Below are 23360 nucleotides of genomic sequence, written 5' to 3'. Positions count from 1 at the left end.
CTCTTTTTATCCTAGAAAATACCAAGAGCCAGTGTTATTTTTCAGGAACAGGGGCCTAATTCACTCACAGAAAGATTGTTAGAACAAAGCACTGTTTTCTTTGTTCTAACTTTTCCCAAAGACACAATGGAAGTGCTTCTTCAGTCATTTAAAAGGTTTCATATTTTCCACTCTGCGTGTCCAGGACATTTACAGTTGGCGTCAGAATATCAGTTGGTCTGAGGGGAGGCACTTTGAAGTGTTTGTGGTATCACCACATCTGCGGGCAAGATGTGCGCCCAACGGGGAGGGGGTGTTGAATATTGCCTGTCTTCTCCCACGTCATGTGACAATGAACAACATTCCTTAACTCTTTCTGGAGCAGAGGCGTGTTGTGAAACTCTTCCCATCTTCATTCCACATCAGCGCCGACATAAATCTGCGCACGGAACTATGATCAGTGGCCATGTTTTTTCTTCTGATTAATGAAGGACTTGGCCGAGGCACTTATAAGACTCAAGGGGAGCCTCCATGCTAAGCAGCCTTTCAGTTAATTGTTTTCAGAAGGAGCCGCCTCAGGAGGTTACAGTAAAATGTGTTCTACGAAGACTTACATTTCAACAGTTATTATAATATAAAGAGCAAAGAGACTGTCTAATATGACAGTGTTTCATTTTTGGGTGAACTATCCCTTTATGGTAGCCATTGATTTCCATAGTATAAAATAAACCTATAAAAATGTAAAAAAGTGGCACTAATCCTGTCCTGGAGTAGGGTTTGATACACTGTAAAAAACAATTTGTTGAGTCAACTTAAAATAATTTGTTACGCTGTAAAAAACAAAAAAACACAATTCGTTGAGTCAACTTAAAATAATTTGTTACCCTGCAGACTTAAAATTTTAAGTTCAGTCAACTCAAATAAGTTTAGTCAACTTGAAATATTAAGTTGTACTAAGTAAAAACCTAGATATTTGAGTTGACATCTAAACAATCAAGTTGGTTTGTTAAACTTAAAAGCTGGGCTTGTTACCCAGCAGCCTTAACATTTTAAGTTTATTGAACTCAAATATCTAAGTTGTCACTTAGTACAACTTAACATTTTAAGTTGACTAAACTATTTTTAAGTTGACTGAACTTTTTAATTTTAAAATGAAAATTTTAAGGCAGCTGGGTAACACGTTTTTTTAAGTTGAATCAACAAATTGTTTTTTACAGTGTACCTGGCTGCCTTAAAAATGTAAGTTTAGTCAACTCAAAAAACGTGACTTGAAATGTTAAGTTGTACTAAGTGACAACTTAGATATTTCAGATGATTCAACTTAAAATTTCAAGGCAGCTGGTTAACTTACCAAGCTTTTAAGTTTAACAAACCAAATTTTTTGTTAAGTCAACTCAAAAAAAAAAGTTGTCACTTGGTACAACTTAACATTTCAAGTTGACTAAACTATTTTTAAGTTATTGAACTTAAAATTTTAAGGCAGCCAGGTAACAATTTTTTTTAAGTTGAATCAACAAATTGTTTTTTACAGTGTACCTGGCTGCCTTAAAAATGTAAGTTTAGTCAACTCAAAAAACTTAACTTGAAATGTTAAGTTGTACTAAGTGACAATTTAGATATTTAAGATGATTCAACTTAAAATTTCAAGGCAGCTGGTTAACTTACCAAGCTTCTAAGTTTAACAAACCAAATTTTTTGTTAAGTCAACTCAAAAAAAAGTTGTCACTTAGTACAACTTAACAGTTCAAGTTGACTAAACTTATTTGAGTTGACCGAACTTAAAATTTTAAGGCAGCCGTCTAACAAATTATTTTAAGTTGGCTCAACAAATTGTGTTTTCTTGTTTTTCCAGTGTAACCCAGATTTTGAAAAAAAGAAAGAAGTGGTACTAATGCTGCTTCTAAATTACAAGTGTGAAACAAAGTTTTACCCAGGGTTTAGAACAACGATAACCCGGGGTTAAGCTTCAATGAATCATTTTTTGCAGTGTATGAATGGTTTTTGTGTGTTGATTTAGTACGGGTGCTCCAGTGTTTGATCCCATTTTGTTCTGTTACCTTATGCATATTATTGGTGTCAGACGTGGCGTGCCGCTCACCTACGGGTCATACGAGGCATGTGCATAAAACATGAGAGGGAAGCCAGAGGACTGAACGAGTGTCAAGCAGCTTTTGAGGTGTAATGACTTCTGAAGTGAGTGTAATGACCCTGCAGGTCACACAGTAGTTGGAGAAATGTTCCCTCAGTGTTCTGGGCACAATTTTAACAAGTTCAACCAATATAATTAAGTTGCTCTTTTTAATCAAAAATGTTTTCCATTTGGGATCAGTATCCCGATGTTTTTTCAGTCTGTCAAAACAGTAAAATGTCTAAATATAGCTAAATACCTTATTGACGCAAATTGTCAACAGTAAAATCACAGTGTTATGAAGTACTGAAACAAACAAGCTGGCTCGTAAATGTAGGGCAGCACCAATCCAGTCAGCCCACTGGCACCACACACATCCCACAGTCTGACACATGAAAGTACCTTCAGCTCAGTTACAACAGAACCACAGGACAGCAACTTCATCAACAGTTCAGTCTGCAATAACCATAACAGCCATACCACAGTCATTTTCACATTTCATTGATAACAAATGCGCTGCCAGTAATATGCCAAATGGGACGCCTTTCTCATAAGCTCTCGAGCTCTTCTGCGTTTCTCAGACAGACAGCAGTGGAGCCATTTGTAACCATTATTAAAGTCATATTTCACAGCTTTGCCTGTAAATCACCCTGAAATGTTTCAAATTAGTTGGATTACTGTTTTACTTTGCTGTTACTGCTACAGTGCGTGCTAGACGGCTCTAATGTGTCAGAGGGTGGTTTGCAGGGTGGGTTGGGGAAATGAGCATCGTGTTTCGTGGCGGGACAAAAATGTGCAAAAGCGAACGACCGTAAGCAGAGCGGGTTGTTGGCATGATATACGGTGTATCCTCAAAACATGAGAAGCCAGTGAAAATGTTAAAAGTGTAGCTTTGACTGTGTGATGCATCTGTAAAAAAGAGAAAAAGTATTATGTGAGTGCAACGTTGCACTTGAAAATATCCCTAAAAACACAGCTTTCAAAGGACATCATTGTCTGTTTCAGTGTCTCTTGTCTTACGGAAAGACTGGAAATAAATGTATGCTCAAGTTCTGAAATAAATAACTGGGCAAACAAAAAGGTAACATAGGAGTGCGACGTTGTCTTACGTAAAACTGTGTTTACTTACAAAAATGTAAGTAAATAAATAAAAACACTAAATAAATAAATAAATAGTTTAGTCTTGACTGTGAGACATCAGAAGAAAAAAAGTACCACATGAGTGCAACTTTAAACCTACATCATTTAAAAAATGTCAGTCTGTAGTCTTATGGAAATATGAACATTTACTCAACTTGCTGTAAAACTGCACTGTAAAACGTTTTCACCAGTTTCAACTTAAAAACTTCAAATAATTTTAAAATTTTAAGTTAAATTAATGTAAAACTACAAGTCATTTCGACTCACTACAATAAGGTGAGTTAAAACGACTTGTACTTTTAAGTTGATTTAACTCATGAGTTGAAATGACTTGAACTTTTAAGCTGATTTAACATAAACATTTAAGGCAGCTGCTAAACTTATCTTTTTAAGTTGAAACTGGTGAAAACTTTTGACAGTGTGTGTTGTTTTTTGGCCAAAGATTTACCATTTATTTACCTTACAAATAAATAAGTAAATAAATCATTTTTGTAGACTTTTAATAAAGTAAGCAAGCAAATAAACTGAAACAGACAATGCTGTCCATTGAAAGCATGATTTTTTTTAGGGAAAATTTCAGTTCTAACACTGCACAAATTTTTCAGATTTTTTGCCAGATCTCAGGACAAAAATAAACAAATAAATAAACACACACACACACACACATACTCACACACACACACATGTATATATATATATTTTTTTGCATTATAATAATATTTAACAATATTATTTTTTATGTATTTTTGATAACAAAAAATGCAGCCTTGATGAGCATAAGAAACGTCTAAAAATCATACTCATCCTAAACTTTTGAATGGCAGTGTGTATGTATATTTTTATATATATATACACTTATATGTGATGTGACATCTTGTCTATCATCTCTGAAAATATCTTGCCAAAATTCACCTGTTTAGTGCAAAAAAAAAAAAAAAAAAAAAAAAAAATATATATATATATATATATATATATATTATTTGATGTTAAAAAGAACAGCATTTATTCAAAATATAAATCTTTTCTGAAAAAGTAAGTATTCACTATTACTTTTCATTAATTTAACACATCCTTGTTGAATAAAAGTATTAATTTCTTTTAAAAACAATAAATAAAAATGTTTGACCACAAACTTTTGAACAGCAGCATATAGTGTTAGAAAAAAAATCTATTGTAAATAAATGCTGTTCTTTTGAACTTTTTATTCATCAAAAAAATCCTAAAAAAAAAGTATCACAGGTTAAAAAAAAATATTAAGCAGCTCATCTGTTTCCAGCATTGATAATAAATCAGCATATTAGAATGATTTCTGAAGGATCATGTGACACTGGAGTAATGATGCTGAAAATTCTACTTTGATCACAGGAATAAATTAGATTTTAATGTATAATAAAATACAAAAATGTTATTTTACATTATAATAATATTTAACAATATTATTTTTTAATGTATTTTTGATAACATAAAAATGCAGCCTTGATGAACCTAAGAAACGTCTTTAAAAAACATTAAAAATCATACTCATCCTTATCTCTCCTTCAACGGAAACCAGACGTTAGCCCTGACTTGACAGACAGCGCTCGTTAAACCCGTTAAGTGAAAAAAAGCCTTCTCACTTTAAACCAGGTTTTCCTCAAAATTCCATTCCTGAAAAGTCCACTTCCAGAACAACAATTTACAAATAATTTACTCACCCCCTTGTCATCCAAGATGTTCATGTCTTTCTGTCTTCAGTCGTAAAGAAATTATGTTTTTTGAGGAAAACATTTCAGGATTTTTCATGCACAACATCCTATTAGGTTCTGGAATTAGTTTACCTGTTTCGAGTCTTCAGGTTTTTCGAGTCGTTCGTTCATTTTATGGGGCTGTCACGTGACCCTGATTTTGTTAAAATGAACGAAATGACTCGAAAAAAGATTTGTTCATTTTGCTGAACGAGACTCAAAGGTCCGAGTCGGTAAAACGATCCGAACTTCCCACCACTACAAATCACGTCTAAGTTCATCGTCTGCGTACTCCGGCTAAAAAAGGTAGAGTATGGCAAAAAACTCCATCTTATTTTCTCTTACAACTTCAGAATCGTCCGACACATTGCAAGTTTTTGTTTGTAAACAGTGTTTGTCTTACTTGCACTTTCTTAGTCTTTGCGCGTTCGCTTTGTAAACACTGGGTCTGTAGTTCCACCTACATTCGGCGTGACCTTTCGACATGATTCAATAATACGTAGCGTCGTGAACGCGCAAGCCAGAACCTGTGCTAAAAATGACATATCTTTTCACTAGATAAGACCCTTCTTCCTCGGCTGGGATCATTTAGAGCCCTTTGAAGCTGCATTTAAACTGAAATGCTTTCCTCAAATCCATAATTTCTTTACGACTCTAGACAGAAAGACATCTTGGATGACAAGGGCGTGAGTAAATTATTAAAGGGAAGAGATGTTTTTTAAAGGGCATATGGCATATTCATATGGTATCAAAACCTAAAAAGGTCAAATTTCACTATGTGTTGGGTTTTCCTAGATCGCATATATATATTTAAAAAAAAACAAAAATCTGCTTTCAAGGGCCAGCATTGCCTGTTTTAGTGTTCAACACTAGTATTTGCTTTCTTACTTTATTAAAAGTTTAGCCCTGACTGTGATTCATGTAACATTCAACCTGAATGCTGTTATTCCTAAAATGCTGGCCAACCTTCAAGGGCTGACCTGTACAGGCATCCAACTGCATGATTCACTATGAGAAATGAAAACATTTAATTATGGTAAACTGGTTTCGGGTAATGCTATGACTCACATGTGTGAGCCAGCATAGATCATTATAGTATTGTATAACTGGTAAAGGTCACTAGACTGAATCCGTGGGAACTCATGCAGAGAGTATATCCGCTGTCCTGTGCTATAGTCCGCCGAGTTTAGTAACACCACTGTATATATAGGCCACCCAATGCTGCTGAGATTGTTTTCACTATTCCCAAACATATACATATTCTCTCCGTCTTTTAAAATGTAACACAATCTATTGGTGTTCACTCCTGAATTAAAGATCAGCATGAAAGAATGGCTGATGTTTATGGTACACCCTAATTTAATATTGCTCATAATATATTATAAGCATAGTGACTTGGATTTGAAACAATGTCCAACAGTAAAATACAGCAACACTGGGTCTATTTGTGAAACTATAGCAGGGAAACTCCTCATCTAAAAGTATTTTTAAACATTCACCTAAGGGGTTTGTATTGGTTGCCAGCAAAAGACTAATCTGTCATTCTATTTTGGAGTGTGAAACAGAGACGAGCTGGAAAGATCAACAGGATATAAGAATTCTGCAGCTGGACAGCTCTAAAACCAGCAATGCCAACAAACAGGAATCACATCTCACTGAATATAAATCCATCTAGAAAATAAGCCAAATCAAACACACTTTAATGTCCATTAGCCAAGGGTTCAGAACTTTCAACATGACACACAAGCAAAACCACATCAGAAAATGTTTTTTACTGAATTTACTCTGAAATCCTGCACTCTTAAATGGAATTTATTACTATAATTTATTCTTTGTACTGCATATATTGCACTTAAAAGACCAGATTATCTCATGGTAGAGTCAAGTGGGTACTCTTCTCTGAAGAAAGCAACTGCTTTCATTTTTGCATAAATGTAATTATACTCCCTACTTTTAAAATATTTCTAAATAAATTAATTACTGCAGTAATATAATCAATGCCATAATCTATATAAATACCTAATGAAGAAATGCATGTCTGTTGTCTTATAGAGACAAAACATTTGCTCAACTTGCTGTAAAACCATGTTAGAAAAAGTTATTTACCATCCATCTATCTTTAAACAAACAAATAAATAAATACACTACCAGTCAAAAGTTTTTGAACAGCAAGTCTGCATTTATTTAATCCAAAGTACAGCAAAAACAGTACAATTCATGCATATTTTTACTATTTAAAATAACTGTTTTCTTTTTGAATATATTTTAAAATGTCCTTTTTCCTGTGATTTCAATGCTGAATTTTTTAGCATCATTACTCCAGTCACATGATCCTTCAGAAATCATTCTAATATGCTGATTTGCTGCTCAAAAACATGTATTATTATTATTATGTTGAAAACAGCTGAGTACAATTTTTTTAGGTTTCTTTGATGAATAGAGAGTTCAGAAGAACAGCATTTGTCTGAAATAGAAAGCTTTTGTAACATTATAAATGTCTTTATTATCACTTTTGAAAAAACGATACTGACTCCAAGCTTTTGAATGGTACAGTGTATAATGCAAAAAAGCTTTATATTTCAGATAAATGCTGATTTTTTGATCTTTCTATTCATCAAATATTCCAAAAAAAAAGTTACTCAACTGTTTTAAATATTGATAATAATAATAATAATATGTTTCTTGAACAGCAAATATTAGAATGATTTCTAAAGGATTATGTGACACTAAAGATTGAAGTAATGATGCTAAAAATTCAGCTTTTATCACAAAAAATAAATTATATTTTAAACTATATTGAAATAGAAAGTAGATATTTAAAATAGTAAAGAGATTTCACAATATTACTGTTTTTGCTGTATTTTGGATCAAATAAATGCAGGTTTCGTGAGCAAAAGAGAATTCATTAAAAAAAAACATTAAAATCTTTTGACTGGTAGTATAAATAAATAAATAAAAATTCCCAATGAAGAAATGCATGTCTGTTGTCCTGTGGACAGATTTGCTCAACTTACAGTAAAGCAATGTTAGACGAAGTTGCCCTGGTGAAAAAAACAGCATATGCTGGTACACTGTAAAAAATGATTTGTTGACACAACTTGACTTAGTCAAGTCATTTTGTTGCATTGACTTTGTTAAGTTTAGCAAACACTAGGTGTTATGTTCACTCAACTTATATGTAGTTGTTGAAATAACTTTCAGTAAATTGAGCCAATGAACTGTATCAATTAAAAAGCATGTTGTAGCCAATCAGAACTAATCCATGGCTCCCATCATGCATTGTGGCATGAATAAATTATGAGCTGAATTGTCTTTGTAATTTCTTTTATTCTTACTATTTTCTTTTGTTTTTGTTGTTTTTATGTGACTTTTTAGTAGCTTGTTTTGTGATGTTCAGAGTTGATCTGTTTATCTGAATATGCTGTTTGTCACCGTTGTTGACGTTCATACACTGGTTCTTGATGTCTGTGTGCACCTAAACAAAGAGTCTTCTTCAGAAGGTTTTTTTTCTTTTTTTTTTAAAATCACAACAGCTTGTAAGAAAATTTCCTAAAACGTATAAAAAAGACAGGATCTTTTGTTGTGGAATCACAAGGCTGACACTAATTATTCAAGACGATCTTTATTTGACTATAATCACTGAATTTGTTTAGAGTCTAATCTCTGAGTTACACTCACAATAAAGGAAATATAACTCAAAAAAAAAAAAAAAACTCCAAATGATTGACTCAAAAAATGATTATGTTTTAACATAATCATCACCACCTGATGACTTGTGCTGTTGGCTTGTCTGGCTGTTTTAACACAGTCACAGTAGCCAAAGAAAATTTAAAGTTAAAAATGTAAGTGTCAAGAGCCCAACTAATGCAAATACTGATCACTATAATGGTTGCTTAAAAATTTTGATTTTTCTCCTTTGGTGATTCTGCTTGTTAACATCAGGCGTCTTCAATAATGATCAGTCATCAATTAATTAATCATTAATTATCTGCGTCTGTCACAACTTTGTTAAAAAAGTATGTTATCATGACGTAGAGTATCTGGCACATGTGCATTACACAGAAAGTTGATAGAACCTATGTTTTGTTGTTATATGAACATGTTATTTTAAGTTTTCAGTTCCTATTTAAGTTGGGGTTGTTCCAACTCATCCTACTGTGTAGTGAGACACTGCAAGTTGACAGGACATGATTTAACTTGTCCACCTGACTAAAACTCAGAATCATTTTTTACAGTGTAGGTATGTTTTGATGCTGGTTTAAGACTGTCCTTAGCTGGTTTATGCTGGTCCTTAGCTGGTCATGTTGCTGGTCAAGGACCAGCATAAACCAGCAAAGGACCAGTGAAGAAATACACATCCCTTGTCTCATGGAAACATTAACATTTGCTCAACTTACTGTAAAACTATTTAAGACAAACCATTTATTTACATTTATCAAAAATGCAGCAATGAATAAATGCTTAATGAAGCACTTCAGCATGTGTCATCCTTGTAAAAGTGACTACAGTTGAGAAAATCACATCATATGTTGGTAAAAACAGCAAAAATATGAACTTCCCTTACCAAAAAAAGTTTACTTCAAGTTTATTTTATTAAGTATACTTAAGTAAAGTTCAAGTATATTTTTAAGTATACTTTATGTAGTAAGTATACAAATATCAGCATACTAGTAGTATACTTTTCAGTGTACTACTTTTATACTCTTTGGGACTAAATTGGCCCACTTTCTAGTATATAAAAGTATACTTTTAAATATTCTTTAAGTATAACATTAGTAAATTTTGAGTACACAACTAGTTTACATCTATGTTTTCAGTTTGTACTGCAAGTATACTAAAAGTGAACTAATAGGTATACTGATAGTAAACTACAAGATCAGTAGTTTTATACTTTAAGCATACTCGAAAGTTTTCTTTAAGTAAACTTCATATCACACTTCAAGTATACTACTATATCCCTATTTAGGTATTAATTTGTATATATTTTGTTATATGAATAACTGAACATACAAAACATCATGAATAACAGTCTAATATGTACACAACGTTTTCTTTGTTTCTAAAGCATTTTACAAGATTAAGATATCCAAAAAATAGATATAAGTGGTTGAAAGTATCTAGGCCTCAAAACTAGATACACAACCCTCCAGAACGATGGCAATCACCAAATATTAAAAAGATTAGATCTGTATGTCACAGTACAACAAATAACTAACAATAATGACAAAACAACAACAAAAAAGTTTAAATGAAGTCAGCAAACAGCAAAACAATAATCCTATAACAGTAAATGGATAATTTATTCATGCTGCAATGCATGCTGGGAACTTACAAAGCCTTGAAATTTCAACAATATGAAATTCTTTGTTCAGACAAATTTGTTTGACTAGTTGGGACAACATTATTGTAATTTTATTGGTCTGACAAGGGTTTTTAGTTTTAAAAAATATCATTTTTTAGTATCTGAGACAAAATGTTTTGTAAAATGGAAAATATGTATTTGCATTTTTTACAGCGTGGAAGCATCTGTTTTTGTTTCTTCTTTGCTTGTGTTTTGGAAATTTTGTACAGAAGATGTGTAATAGCATCTCTCATGTATAACAATGAAAACAGATTCTCAGAGCACAAGTATAGCTCATTATACTTTTTCTAAGTATAAATCAAGTATACTTAAATGCAATTTTAAGTATATTTCTGATAAGTATATAAAGCACATTTCTGAGAAGTACATAAAAAGTAGACTGAAAGTATACTTTCCTATTTTTAGTTTAAAAGAAGTATACTAATAGCACACTTGAATAAACTTCTTTTTCGTAAGGGTTAAGAGACACTTTATTCCAAAAATGCAATTGCGGAAAAATTAAAGGAATATTAAACCATAACACTATAACATAGTTGTTTGGAAACACGATACCACTACACCATGGGCAGTGTTGGGAAGGTTACTTTAGAAATGTAATAGGTTACAGATTACAAGTTACTTGATTTAAAATGTAATAAGTACTGTAACTTTTCAATTACTTTTTTAAAGTAATGTAACTTATTACTTTTAATTACTTTTTGATTACTTTTCTAAATTTCTAATATTTTCAGCTGTTAATCATTTTGAAACATTTAAACCAGGCAGAGTTAACCTTACAGTAGCACTCAACACTGATTACTGTCAGACTTTCAAAATCCTTTATCATTTGAATTAAGATTATAAGTAAGGGATAATATACATCTTTATTTTGCGATAACAACTGGCTGAATGTACATTATCTCACTTATTACACAGCTTCTTGATAGATTATTTAGATGTTTTGTGTCAAAATAATTAGACGTGAAACACTGATCTGAGTTGAAATATTTAAACGCAAAGCTTCCATGAAGAAATCAGTTGCTAGCAAACGGCAAGTTCAAACTAGACATTTTAGGGATACAGTGCAGTCATACCAGTTTTCTTACACAACATTTCACCACATAAATAAGTTTGTTAATTATCTTATAATCCATTACAATGTACAAAAAAAAAAAAAAAAAAAAAAAAAAATGGCAGCAGCTGTGTTTGTATGAAACAATAGAGCAAGTCCACGATACCAGGATGACAGAATTAAGAAATTGTACACATAATATTGAATTAAACTTTAATATTTTATTAACTAACCAAATGCAAAGCTTTCACCAAGAAATATCATCAAGCATATAGCACTGACTTAAGTTGCCCCAAAAGAGTCTGAGCTGTATAATTATTTAATTTAAAGCACAGCCACCACAAATTCAGATTTTTTTTTTTTTTTTGTTTTACTTACATTTTTGGGCTTTTTATGCCTTTTATTGTGATAGGACAGTAGAGAGACGACAGGAAAGAGCTGGGAGGAGAGAGGGGAGCGGGTTCGACAAAGGACCTCGAGACAGGAATCGAACTCGGGTCACCGTGAGCGCAGTTGCGCTATATGTCATAACAAGATCATAACATAAATAACACCATAAAAAGAAATAGTTTAATAGCTATGATGCTGGGTTTGAAATCGAATGTTTGCATAGTTATGACAGAAAACACTAGCATCTAACAATGCCTCGGAAAAAACAATCTTAAAAAAATAAAGTTTATGCATAAACCCAAATAGGAAATAAAACAGTTATCGAATAAGCATGTGTCCTGTTCTGTGTCCTAAACTCCTGAAACATTGGTGACTCATTTTAGAGCAGTCAATGCAATTTAAAAAGAAGTCAATTAAATCTGTAAGTGGGGTGGGTGTGAAAAAATTCAGATGTAATCCCCTTTGTAATCAATGTCATTTTTCAAAAGTAACTGTAATTTAATTACATATTTTTTCTCAGTAACTGTAACTAATTACAACTACATTTATTTTGTAATTAGATTACGTAATTCCGTTACATGTAACTAGTTACTCCCCAACACTGACCATGGGTTTGTTATGTACTTATATGAATAATTTTCAAGAGGCTGCTCTTGCAAACCTTGGATTTACAGTGTTTGGTCTACTCCACACCGTCCTCGTCTTCCTCCCGTCCTGCAGATGGCGAGAGCGCTCAGCTCAGGCGTCTGTCTCTCGCCGACCCGTGATCAGACCTGATAGCGGATCAGTCAGTTCAGTGTGGATGAGAGATGCTTTGATCCTCATTTATGTCAACAGCCTGAACAGCAGCCAAACCGACGTCTCACTCTTTCACATGAACGGAATAAAATGCAGCCGGACGAGTCACAGTATTTGCAGCGGTAACTATAACACTTGGCTTAAACGTACATCACAATATGACAGCGTTATGTTGATAAGGTTATTTCCATCTATTAAAGGAGAAGCACTGCATATATCATGTGTATATCATATATTCTATAAGTTTACCCTCACCGGTTTACTTTAAACGAATTATTTTTTTTATATTTTCCATAGTCGTAACATAAATCTGGGTCAAATTCATTCGCTTCACTTGCAGATGGGCGTGGCCTGCTGTAACCATCCCGTTATGACACCAGTGTCTCCTGTCAGCTAGATATTTATATACCATTTTTTGGGTTTCCTAGTCATCTGCAGCTATGATGAACGCTCTTAAGTTACTGTTTAGGCTTGGCAGTTCACTGTAGGGTTTGAGACACTGCCAGTGTTTAATGCAACTCCCTGTCACATCCAATCTTGATCTCTCCTATGTCTATTAGGAGGTGTAGGATTGGTGATATAGATGTGCATCCAACAGAAAAGGCTCTGGTCGTATACTATGAAGTGGAAGCATCCATTTTAGGAGAGACAGGCAATGCCAGGCTTGAGGAGAAGAAAGAGTGCCAGAAAATGTAAGCAGAGATGAGCTGTATACCCATTCACACACATACGTTCTCCATTGTTACATTTAATTGAACTTTACCTCACGTTTTCTCTGTGTTTGTTGTTTAGCATCCGGTTGAGGAGTCTGAATGCCAGCACTGATGTTTCTGCCCTGGCCAGGAAGGTGGTGGAAGAGTGTAAAATCATTCATCCATCAAAGCTGGCAGAGGTGGAACATCTGCTGCTGTATTTACAAAACCGAAAGAAGCCCAGCAGTAAATGTAAATACGTGTTTAAAATACAATTCCCTGTTGTAAACAAAATTGAATATTTTTGGGTGAACTTTTGTGTTTATCTGTTGTCTCAATAATATTTATTTATCTGTTTATTTTTTTTTTGTATCATATCGCATTTAATCATGACAGTGTTTGTTGTTTCCTGTCCTTAGTGGAGAAGAAGGAAAAGAAACCATCGAAACCCAGAGAACTTTTGCCGTTTGAAGGAATGGAAGTACGCACAAGTTATTTTTTTGTGCTTAGAGGTTAAGAAAGGAAATGTATTAAAACATGTGATGCTTATTTAAGATGTTTAAAGCATTTAGCTAATTTGACATGATAATTGGTTAATTCTGTTCTGTTTGATTTTTACCAAATAATTCAAACCGGATCCCCAGTTCAAGTGTCGTCTTCTTTCCAATTTATATATAAACCAAACCCAGATGATACTGTTAAAGTAAAGTCATTTGCAGTCTTTGTTTGGTGTAATTTAATCATTATTGAAGCTTAACAAATGACATCTCACCCACGAGTAAAACAGACCCCTTGATAGACATATTAATAACAAAGGAGGTGTGTTTACATAACAGTCCTTCTACTTACTTTCCAGAATGTGCTAATTCTGACAAACTAGCAAATCTCAGCTGCTTAATTGGTGAAAAATATAAACTATAATAGCTGCCAGTTATATATTAATAGTGCAACTTTACCTGCATGCACTAACGTAAAGTAATATATACTATATAGCAAATCTCAGTTGTCTAATTTTTTATTTTTATTTTTATTTGTAATCACAAAATGTGACTGTTATTGCCTAGCTGTTTATATAAAGTTGGATATGTAAGTATGTCCAACTTTATCCATATATATACAGTAGAATTACATTAGGTGATATAGTTGAGGTCAAAAGTTGAAGAATTTGAAGAATCTGCAAAATGTAAATTATTTTACCGAAATAAGAGGGATCGAACAAAATGCATGTTGTTTTTTTTATTGAGTACTGACCTGAATAAGATATTTCACATAAAAGATGTTTACATATAATCCACAAGAGAAAATAATAGTTAAATTTATAAAAATGACCCTCTTCAAAAGTTTACATACACTTGATTCTTAATAATGTGTTGTTACCTGAATGGTCCACAGCTGTGTTTTTTTTTTTTTTTGTTTTGTTTAGTGATAGTTGTTAATGAGTCACTTGTTTGTCCTGAACAGTTCTTCAGAAAAATTCTTCATGTCCCACAAAATCTTTGGTTTTTCAGCTTTTTTGTGTATTTGAACACTTTCCAACAATGACTGTATGATTTTGAGATGCATCTTTTCACACTGAGGACAACTGAGGGACTCATATGCAACTATTACAGAAGGTTCAAATGATCACTGATGCTACAGAAGGAGAAATGATGCAATAAGAGCCAAGGTTGTAAACTTTTGAACAGAATGAAGATGTGTACATTTCTCTGTTTTGCCTGAATATCATATTTTTTCCATTTAGAAGTGCCCTTCAGAAGCTACTGAAGATACTTTTACCAGAACACAAAATAATTTACATTTACCCTGATCTTTAAATTCAAAAGGTTTTCACCCCCTGACTAATGCATTGTGTTTCCTTCTGAAGCATCAGTGAGCGTTCTGTAATAGTTGCATATGATTCCTTTGTTGGAAAGGGTTCAAATACACAAAAATGCAGAAAGGCAAAGAATTTGTGGGATTTTTCTGATGAACAGCAGGCAGTTTAACTGTTCAGGACAAACATATGACTTATGAACAACTATCACTAAACAAAAAATTAAACTAAAATACAGCTGTGGATCATTCAGGTAACAACATTAAGAATCAAGTGTATTTAAACTTTTGAACAGGATCATTTTTATAAATTCAACTATTGTTTTCTCTTGTGGACTATATGTAAACTTCTTCTATGTGAAATATCTTATTCAGGTAGGTATTAAATCAAAAATAACATGCATTTTGTATGATCCCTCTTATTTTGGTAAAATAATTAACATTTTGCTGATTCTGCAAGGTGCATGTAAACTTTTGACCTCAACTGTATATTTTAAAATATATGTTTCATAGCATGTCTCAACTGCTTGAATCATTGGAAAATGTAAACTATATTATCACCCAGCTCAAATCTGCTAAATTTGACCATAAGAAAGGCAGATATTAAGGTATTATAAACATTTCCGTTTTCTGTAAAGCTGCTTTGAAACAATGTGTATTGTGAAAAGCGCTGTGTAAATAGACTGCCTGACAGACATAAATGTTGTTTGAGATCTGTGATTGACATTAGTTGTTACTAAAGTTGATATATTACCGTAATACTTTTTTCAGATTGATGAGGAGGCCAATATTAATAAAATTGATGATTACATTGAGCTGTTGTATGAGAACATCCCTGAGAAGATTAGAGGCTCCACCCTGATCCTGCATCTGGCTCGTAACCCTGATAACCTGGAAGAGCTCCTACGTAATGGTACTGAAGTCACATGTTTTGTTCTGAATTCACTGTCAGTGTTATTACTCTGTAACAAACTTACATCATAAGCATATGAAAAGTGAATTAACAGCAGTGATTTCAGTAGTTGTTAATGCTCTTGCAATATATGTTTGATGTTTTTCAGAGACTGCACTTGGAGCTCTGGCGCGGGTACTGAGAGAGGACTGGAAACTCAGTGTGGAGCTGGCGACTACTATTATCTATGTGTTCTTCTGCTTCTCAAGGTACACAATTCCTGTATAGTTTATTTTGTCTTTTTGTCAACAGCCATATTCATTTTTGTTGTGGTGCTTCAAAGGGGCTGAAACAGAATCGAGTAGACAATGTTGAGGAGTGCTGACGGCGTGCTGATCTTTAATGTGCTGTCAGCGTGGTGAACTATCTCTGAGAAGTGGCGTCTCTAAATTCAACCCTTATTAGCATCACCGCTGCAGCCGTCAAAACACAGCTTCAAACAACAAATTCAGTGCTCCTAATAATTAAAGTTTAAAACAATGACTTATTTAGACTTTAAATCGCCTACTGTGAGCAATTTTCCTGTTACGATCATCATCTGTAAGTCTCTGCGGGGACAAAGAGAGATTTATAGACACTCTTGACAGTTACACAATTGAATTGCTGCACAGTGGTTCATCTTTTCTCATCTCATCTGTTGCACTCCATCCAGCTGTTTTTGAGCATGAAAACACATTGTGTGGCTTTCTTAAAGGGGACATCAGATGCAAAATTCACTTTTACATTGTGTTTGCATATAAATATGTTTTAGCAGTGTGTGGACACAACCCCCCTACAATGGTAAACATCCATTCACTCCTTTTTTTTTAATCCCCAGAAAACATAAACAGTCTTAATTATAAAGCCATTTTGATTTTCTGAGCAGTATGACATCACGTTGCTCAAATCCCGCCCACAACCGCTGACAAACTGCCCCGTATTAGCATATTTCCACCCTCTGTCAGTTGTACGCTGTCCGCCATTTTCTCCATGCTCAAGCAGCTGTAGTGACAGTAATGTCTCGTAAGTAATGCAGGTGTTTTGTAGTTATATGTAATAGTAAACTTAGGAGTCTTCATTTTCTCCCGACATCCGAGCCACTAAGAACGCAGTGGATTAGTTTTGTTTTTAATGGTTATGCGTCACCAAATATGGAAGAGAGGGGCGGGGTGAGCAGTAGCTCATTATCATTTAAAGAGACATGTACTGAAACAAGTCGCTGTGAACAGAGCTGTATTTGACCACGCAAAAAGGGTGTTATTTTACAAGTATGTTTTAGACATCTCATGAAGACCTTAAAAAAATCATACCAACTTGTTGAAAATGGGCATCTGATGTCCCAAGTTAAAACTGACCAGTTAACTATCCATTCAGATAAATCCTAACTTGTAGATTTTGAAAATATGCACAGTACCATGCAAAAGTTTAGGGCCATTTTTTTTTTTTTTTTTTTTAAGAAATGAATACTTCTATTCATCAAGGATGCATTAAATTAATCGAAAGTGAGAGAAAAAACGTATACGTTGTTACAAAACATTTTTATTTCAAATAAATGTTGTTCTTTTGAAAAAAAAGAAAGGTATCACCGTTTTTACAAAAATATAAAGCAGCACAACATTGATAATAATTAGTAAAGTTTCATGAGCAGCAAATCAGCATATTAGAATGATTTCTGAAGGATCATGTGACACTGAAGACTGGAGCAATGACCTCTGAAAATACAGCTTTGAAATCACAGGAATAAATTACATTTTAAAATATATTCAAATAGAAAACAGGTATTTTAAATAGTAATATTATTTCACAATATTACTGTTTTTACTGTATTTTTGATCAAATAAATGCAATCCTGGTGAGCATAAGAAACTTCCTTTAAACAAGAAGTCCACTTCCAGAACAAAAAATCACAGATAATTTACTCACACCCTTGTCATTCAGTGTTCATGTCTTTCTTTCTTCAGTCAATAAGAAATTATCTTTCTTGAGCATAACATTTCAGGAATTTTCTCCATATAGTGGACTTCAATGGTGCCCCCAAGTTTGAACTTCCAAAATGTAGTTTAAATGCAGCTGCAAAGGGCTATAAACAATCGCAGCTGAGGAAGAAGAGTCTTATCTAGTGAAACGATCTGTCATTTTTTTTAACAAATTGACAATTTATATACTTTTTAACCTCAAATGCTTGTGTTGTCTTGTCTCTGCAATGCGCATGCGTAGTCTGTGTAGTCCGGGTCAGTACAGTTAGGGAATGTTGAAAAACTCCTTCTTCAACATCAAAATCGTCCTGCATCGCTGTTTTACCATTTTTTTGTAAAGGGTGTTCGATCTTCTTTGCATGAGTTTTTTGACATACCCTAACTATCTTGACCGTATTGAACCGGAAAAAAACAGAGCAGACTTAGACAAGATGAGTGTTTGAGGTTAAAAAGTATATAAATTGTCAATTTGTTTAGAAAATGACAGATCGTTTTGCTAGATAAGACCCTTCTTCTTCGGCTGGGATTATTTAGAGCCATTTGAAGCTACATTTAAACTGCATTTTGGAAGTTCAAACTTGGGGGCACCATTGAAGTCCATTAAATGGAGATAATTCCTACATTTTTTTCCTCAAGAAACATTTCTTATCGACTGAAGAAAGAAAGACACAAACATCTTGGATGACAAGGGGGTGAGTACATTGTCTGTAAATTTTTGTTCTGGAAGTGTACTTTAAACAGACTTTAAAACTTTAAAAACATTCAGTCTCGCTGGCCCCAAACTTTAGTGCAGTGTGAGAAAATATGCAGAATATTCTGTTTTAGTGGATGAATATGTTACCTCCAGTCATAATTTTTCATAGACACGATTGCATACCAGATATCATTCTGATATAGCTCTTGTGTAAGTTTGAAAGAAAACCGTGATACGTTCTCAAAACATCTTTAGTTGTTGCAGATCAGGTTACTGCTTTTACTGAGATAGCTGTCAGAATTTATTTGAGCTATGAAAATGTGTGCTCTCACTTGATGGTTTTCCTTGGCACTCATTTTCAGATGGCTAATGTGGAAATTTCTTTCCGCAAGCTAGAATGACTTTGACGTTTGAAGGATGTATTTGAAATGTATGATGAGTTGTTTGGCCCGATCTTTCAGTTCTGTTTATGCACTAATCAGGACTAGAGTATGAAATTCATCTGGCACGTCCGTCTCAGTGTCTCTGCATACCAGCCATTGTCTAGTTCACAGATTGTATCGCATACATCAGTGTCTGGCAGAATGTGCCAGGAGAGGTCGGAGCAGGACAGACCGTCACCTCTTGTGTTCTTCCTGCAGTTTCTCGCAGTTCCACGGGCTCATTACGCACTATAAGATTGGAGCGCTGTGCATGAACATCATTGATCATGAGCTGAAGAAATATGACCTGTGGCAGGACGAGTTAGAGAAGAAGAGCAAGGCTTATATCCTTTTTGTCAGTCTCTCTCTATCAAAAATTTTTACAAAATAAATGTGTTAAATGAACTAGATTATTCCTTAACATATCCACGTGATGAAGACCCCGAAAACCAGAGCTTGCGGAAGGATCATGAGAAAAACTTTAAGAAATACCAAAGCCTCCTGGTTAAACAGGAGCAGCTGTTGCGAGGTACAGCTAGTGAAATGTTTTATTTGCACAGTTTTTTAGGAATGAGGCCTTGTTTATGTGCTCTTCTTCCTCCTTATGACTCTAGTTGCGTTCTACCTGCTGTTAAATCTGTCTGAGGACACTCGCACGGAGCTCAAGATGAGGAACAAGAACATTGTGCACCTGCTCGTCAAGTCTCTAGAGAGGGAGAATGAAGAGCTGCTGGTGCTGGTGGTCTCCTTCCTCAAAAAGCTCAGCATATTCTTGGAGAACAAGAACGACATGGTGAGATCTTCTTGGTGTCAGACACATCAGAAGCTTTGAAATATAATTTCACTGAAATCACTAGACACTGCTGGAAAAAAGTTGGGAATAATTAAAGGAGAAGTTCACTTCCAGAACAAAAATTTACAGATAATTTACTCACCCCCTTGTCATCTAAGATGTTCATGTTTTTCTTTCTTCAGTCGTAAAGAAATTATGTCTCTTGAGGAAAACATTCCAGGATGTTTCTCCATATAGTGGACTGATATGGTGCGCGTGAGTTTGAACTTCCAAAATGTAGTTTAAATGCAGTTTCAAACGGCTCTAAATGATACCAGCCGAGGAAGAAGGGTCTTATCTAGCGAAAAATATGTAAATTTATATACTTTTTAACCTCAAATGCTCGTCTTGTTTGCTCTGTGCATTCCAGTTCAGAAAGGTTAGAGTATGTTGAAAAACTCCCATCTAATTTTTTTTTATCCAACTTCAAAATCGTCCTACATCGCTGCAGAAGTACCAACCCAGTGTTTACAAAGTGAACATGCAAAAAAAGATCGAATGCCCTTTACAAAAAAGGTAAAACGGCGATGTAGGATGATTTTGAAGTTGGTAGAGAAAATGAGATGGGAGTTTTTCGACATACCCTGACTGTATTGACCCGGAATGCACAGAGTTCATGCAGAGCGACAAGACGAGCATTTGAGTTTTTTTTTTAGAAAATAACCTATTGTTTCGCTAGATAAGACCCTTCTTCCTCAGCTGGGATCATTTAGAGCCCCTTAAAGCTGTGTTTAAAACTGCATTTTGGAAGTTCAAACTCACGGGCACTGTAGAAGTCCACTATATGAAGAACATTCCTGAAATTTTTTCCTCAAAAAACATAATTTCTTATCGACTGAAAAAAAGAAAGACATCATGGATGACAAGGGGGTGAGTACATTATCTGTACATTTTTGTTCTGGAAGTGAACTTTTACTTTAAGATTTTTGAATGTTTTTGAAAGAAGTCACTTATGTTCAACAGAGCTACATTCATTTGATGAAAAATACAGTAAAAACAGTACTGTTAATATGGTGTTATATAACAATCTAAAAGAACTGTATTCTGTTTGAATATATTTTAAAATGTAACTTATTCCTGTAAACATAAAGCTGAATTTTCGGCAGTCTTCAGTGTCACATGATCCTTCACAAATCATTCTAATGTGAATCAAGAAACTTTTCTTATTATTACTATTAACTCTTTGCTGCTTCATATTTTTGTGGAAACCATGATTCACTACCATTTGAAATGTGGGGTAAGCACAGTTAAAAAAAAAATTATATCTATATTATTAAATTGATCAATTGAGACAGTAAGAGACATGTATACGGCATTTATAAGACATTTATAAGACATGTATAATGTTATAAAATGATTCGTTTCAATTTCTGTTTCTCTTTTGAACTTTCTATTCATCAAAAAATCCTGAAAATAAATTGAAAAAAACTCTTTCCACAAAAATATTAAGCAGCAAAAGCAATAATAAGAACCATTATTAATAATTGAGCACCAGATTTCAGAAAGATCATGTGACTGGAGTAATGACTTCTGAAAATTCACCTTTGCCATCACAAGAATAAATTACATTTTAAAATATATTAAAACAGGCAACAGTTCTTTTAAATTGTTATAATATGTAACAATATTACTGATTTTGTTGTATTTTTTAATCAAATAAATGGAACCTTTGTGAGTAAGTATAAGCGATATAAAAAAAATTGTACTGTAAAATTGATTCACAGTATATATCAACATATCACAATTAAACACATATCAAATAAAAATGTGTGCTTACATAATATATGTGCATGTGCTGTGTATATTTATTATGTGTATATATATACATACACACACATACATGTATATATTTTAGAAATATTTACGTGGGTATATATATTCATATTTATATATGATTTATATTATATGTAAATATAAATACTCTATATATTACACATATTTTCTAAATATATACATGTATGTGGGTGTATTTATATATATATATACATAATAAAGTGCAAACACATATTTTATGTAAACACAAACTTTTAATTTGGCATGCGATTAATCGTGATTAATCAATTTGACAGCCTTAGTAGAGAAAAAAAAAAAAAAGTAAGTAAAAAAATATTTATTCAAAAATCTTAATTATTCCAAACTTTGAACTGGTATGTGTAGATAATATAAATATGATGCATTTTATGTAACCATAAAGCTGCACCTTGAAGTTGTCAAGGAGAATTATGGGGTCATTTATATCAGGAAGTTTCTGTCATTGCTGTACTGAGATTCGTCCTGGTTGTCCTGCACTGCTCCACTGTCAGTGCACCTGGAATGAATCTGCCCTGGCTATGAATGTACATCTATCAAGACAGAAGTTGTTTTTATTCCTGTATCCCATAACCAATCCTTGTTGTAGATAAAAGAAATAGACTTTTGGCTTTGAAAATCTTTCATCATGTTGTACATAAAAACACATGTTGGACAAAAAGCTGGCTATTATAGGAGCAGCTGAGAAAGAAAAAAGATGATTCTGTTTGTTTCTCCAGTTAAGCTGTTTTTGAAGAAAAAAGATGAAGTAATTTTGTGTTGTTGTTTCTTTTGACATCAGATTAAATGTATTACATGTATTTCACATGTATGTTTGTAACAGGCTGAAATGGACACCGTAGAGAAACTGGCTCGTCTGATTCCATGTGAACATGAAGACCTGATGAATGTCACTTTGCGACTCCTCCACAACCTGTCTTTTGACACGGGCCTGCGCACCAAAATGGTGCATGTGGGTCTGCTGCCCAAACTCACTGCTCTTCTGGGTAACTCTTCTAATGTTCATATTAATGAAACTGAACCGTTGTTTCACAGTAATCAAATTATACTGCTGTTCAAGTGTGGGATTAGTACAATTTTTAATGTTTTTTTAAATAAGTTTTTTCTGCTCATCAAGACTGCATTTATTTGATCAAAAATACAGAAAAAACAGTAATATTGTGAAATTTTATTGCAATTTAAAATAATATTTAAAAAATTCATATATTTTAAAATATAATGTATCCCTGTGATGCAAATCTTTAATTCATTCTTCAATGTCACATGATTCTTCAGAAATCATTCTAACATGCAGATTTATTATCAATGCTGGAAACATTTATACTGATTAACTTTTTTTGGTAACGTGTGATACTTTTTTTCAGGATTCTTTAAAGGAGAAGTCCACTTCCAGAACAATTTACAGATAATGTACTCACCCCCTTGTCATCCAAGATGTTCATGTCTTTGTTTTTTCAGTCATAAAGAAATTATTTTTCAGCATTTCAGCATTTTTCTCCATATAATGGACTGATATGGTGCCCCGATTTTGAACTTCCAAAATGTAGTTTAAATGCGGCTTCAAGCGATCCCAAATGCGGTTGTAAACGATCCCAGCCGAGGAAGAAGGGTCTTATTTAG

General features: G+C 33.6%; 1 protein-coding gene across 1 annotated transcript in view; it reads left to right on the top strand.

The window, feature by feature from the left end:
• Positions 1-12530: 12530 nt before the first annotated feature.
• Positions 12531-23360, top strand: part of kifap3b (kinesin-associated protein 3b) — a 48739-nt gene continuing 37909 nt past the window's right edge. The window contains exons 1-10 of the mRNA XM_051135450.1: positions 12531-12694; positions 13133-13264; positions 13365-13516; positions 13684-13745; positions 15848-15989; positions 16138-16237; positions 19319-19443; positions 19530-19628; positions 19714-19892; positions 22564-22726. Of these exons, the coding sequence (XP_050991407.1) occupies positions 12663-12694; positions 13133-13264; positions 13365-13516; positions 13684-13745; positions 15848-15989; positions 16138-16237; positions 19319-19443; positions 19530-19628; positions 19714-19892; positions 22564-22726 (1186 nt within the window). The 5' untranslated portion in view covers positions 12531-12662. The remainder of the gene's footprint in view (positions 12695-13132; positions 13265-13364; positions 13517-13683; positions 13746-15847; positions 15990-16137; positions 16238-19318; positions 19444-19529; positions 19629-19713; positions 19893-22563; positions 22727-23360) is intronic.

This window comes from Labeo rohita, chromosome 2 (assembly GCF_022985175.1).
Source record: "Labeo rohita strain BAU-BD-2019 chromosome 2, IGBB_LRoh.1.0, whole genome shotgun sequence".
NCBI classification, from domain to species: domain Eukaryota; kingdom Metazoa; phylum Chordata; class Actinopteri; order Cypriniformes; family Cyprinidae; genus Labeo; species Labeo rohita.
Note: the sequence above shows the minus strand (reverse complement) of the source record. Positions and strands in the feature narration are given on the sequence as shown.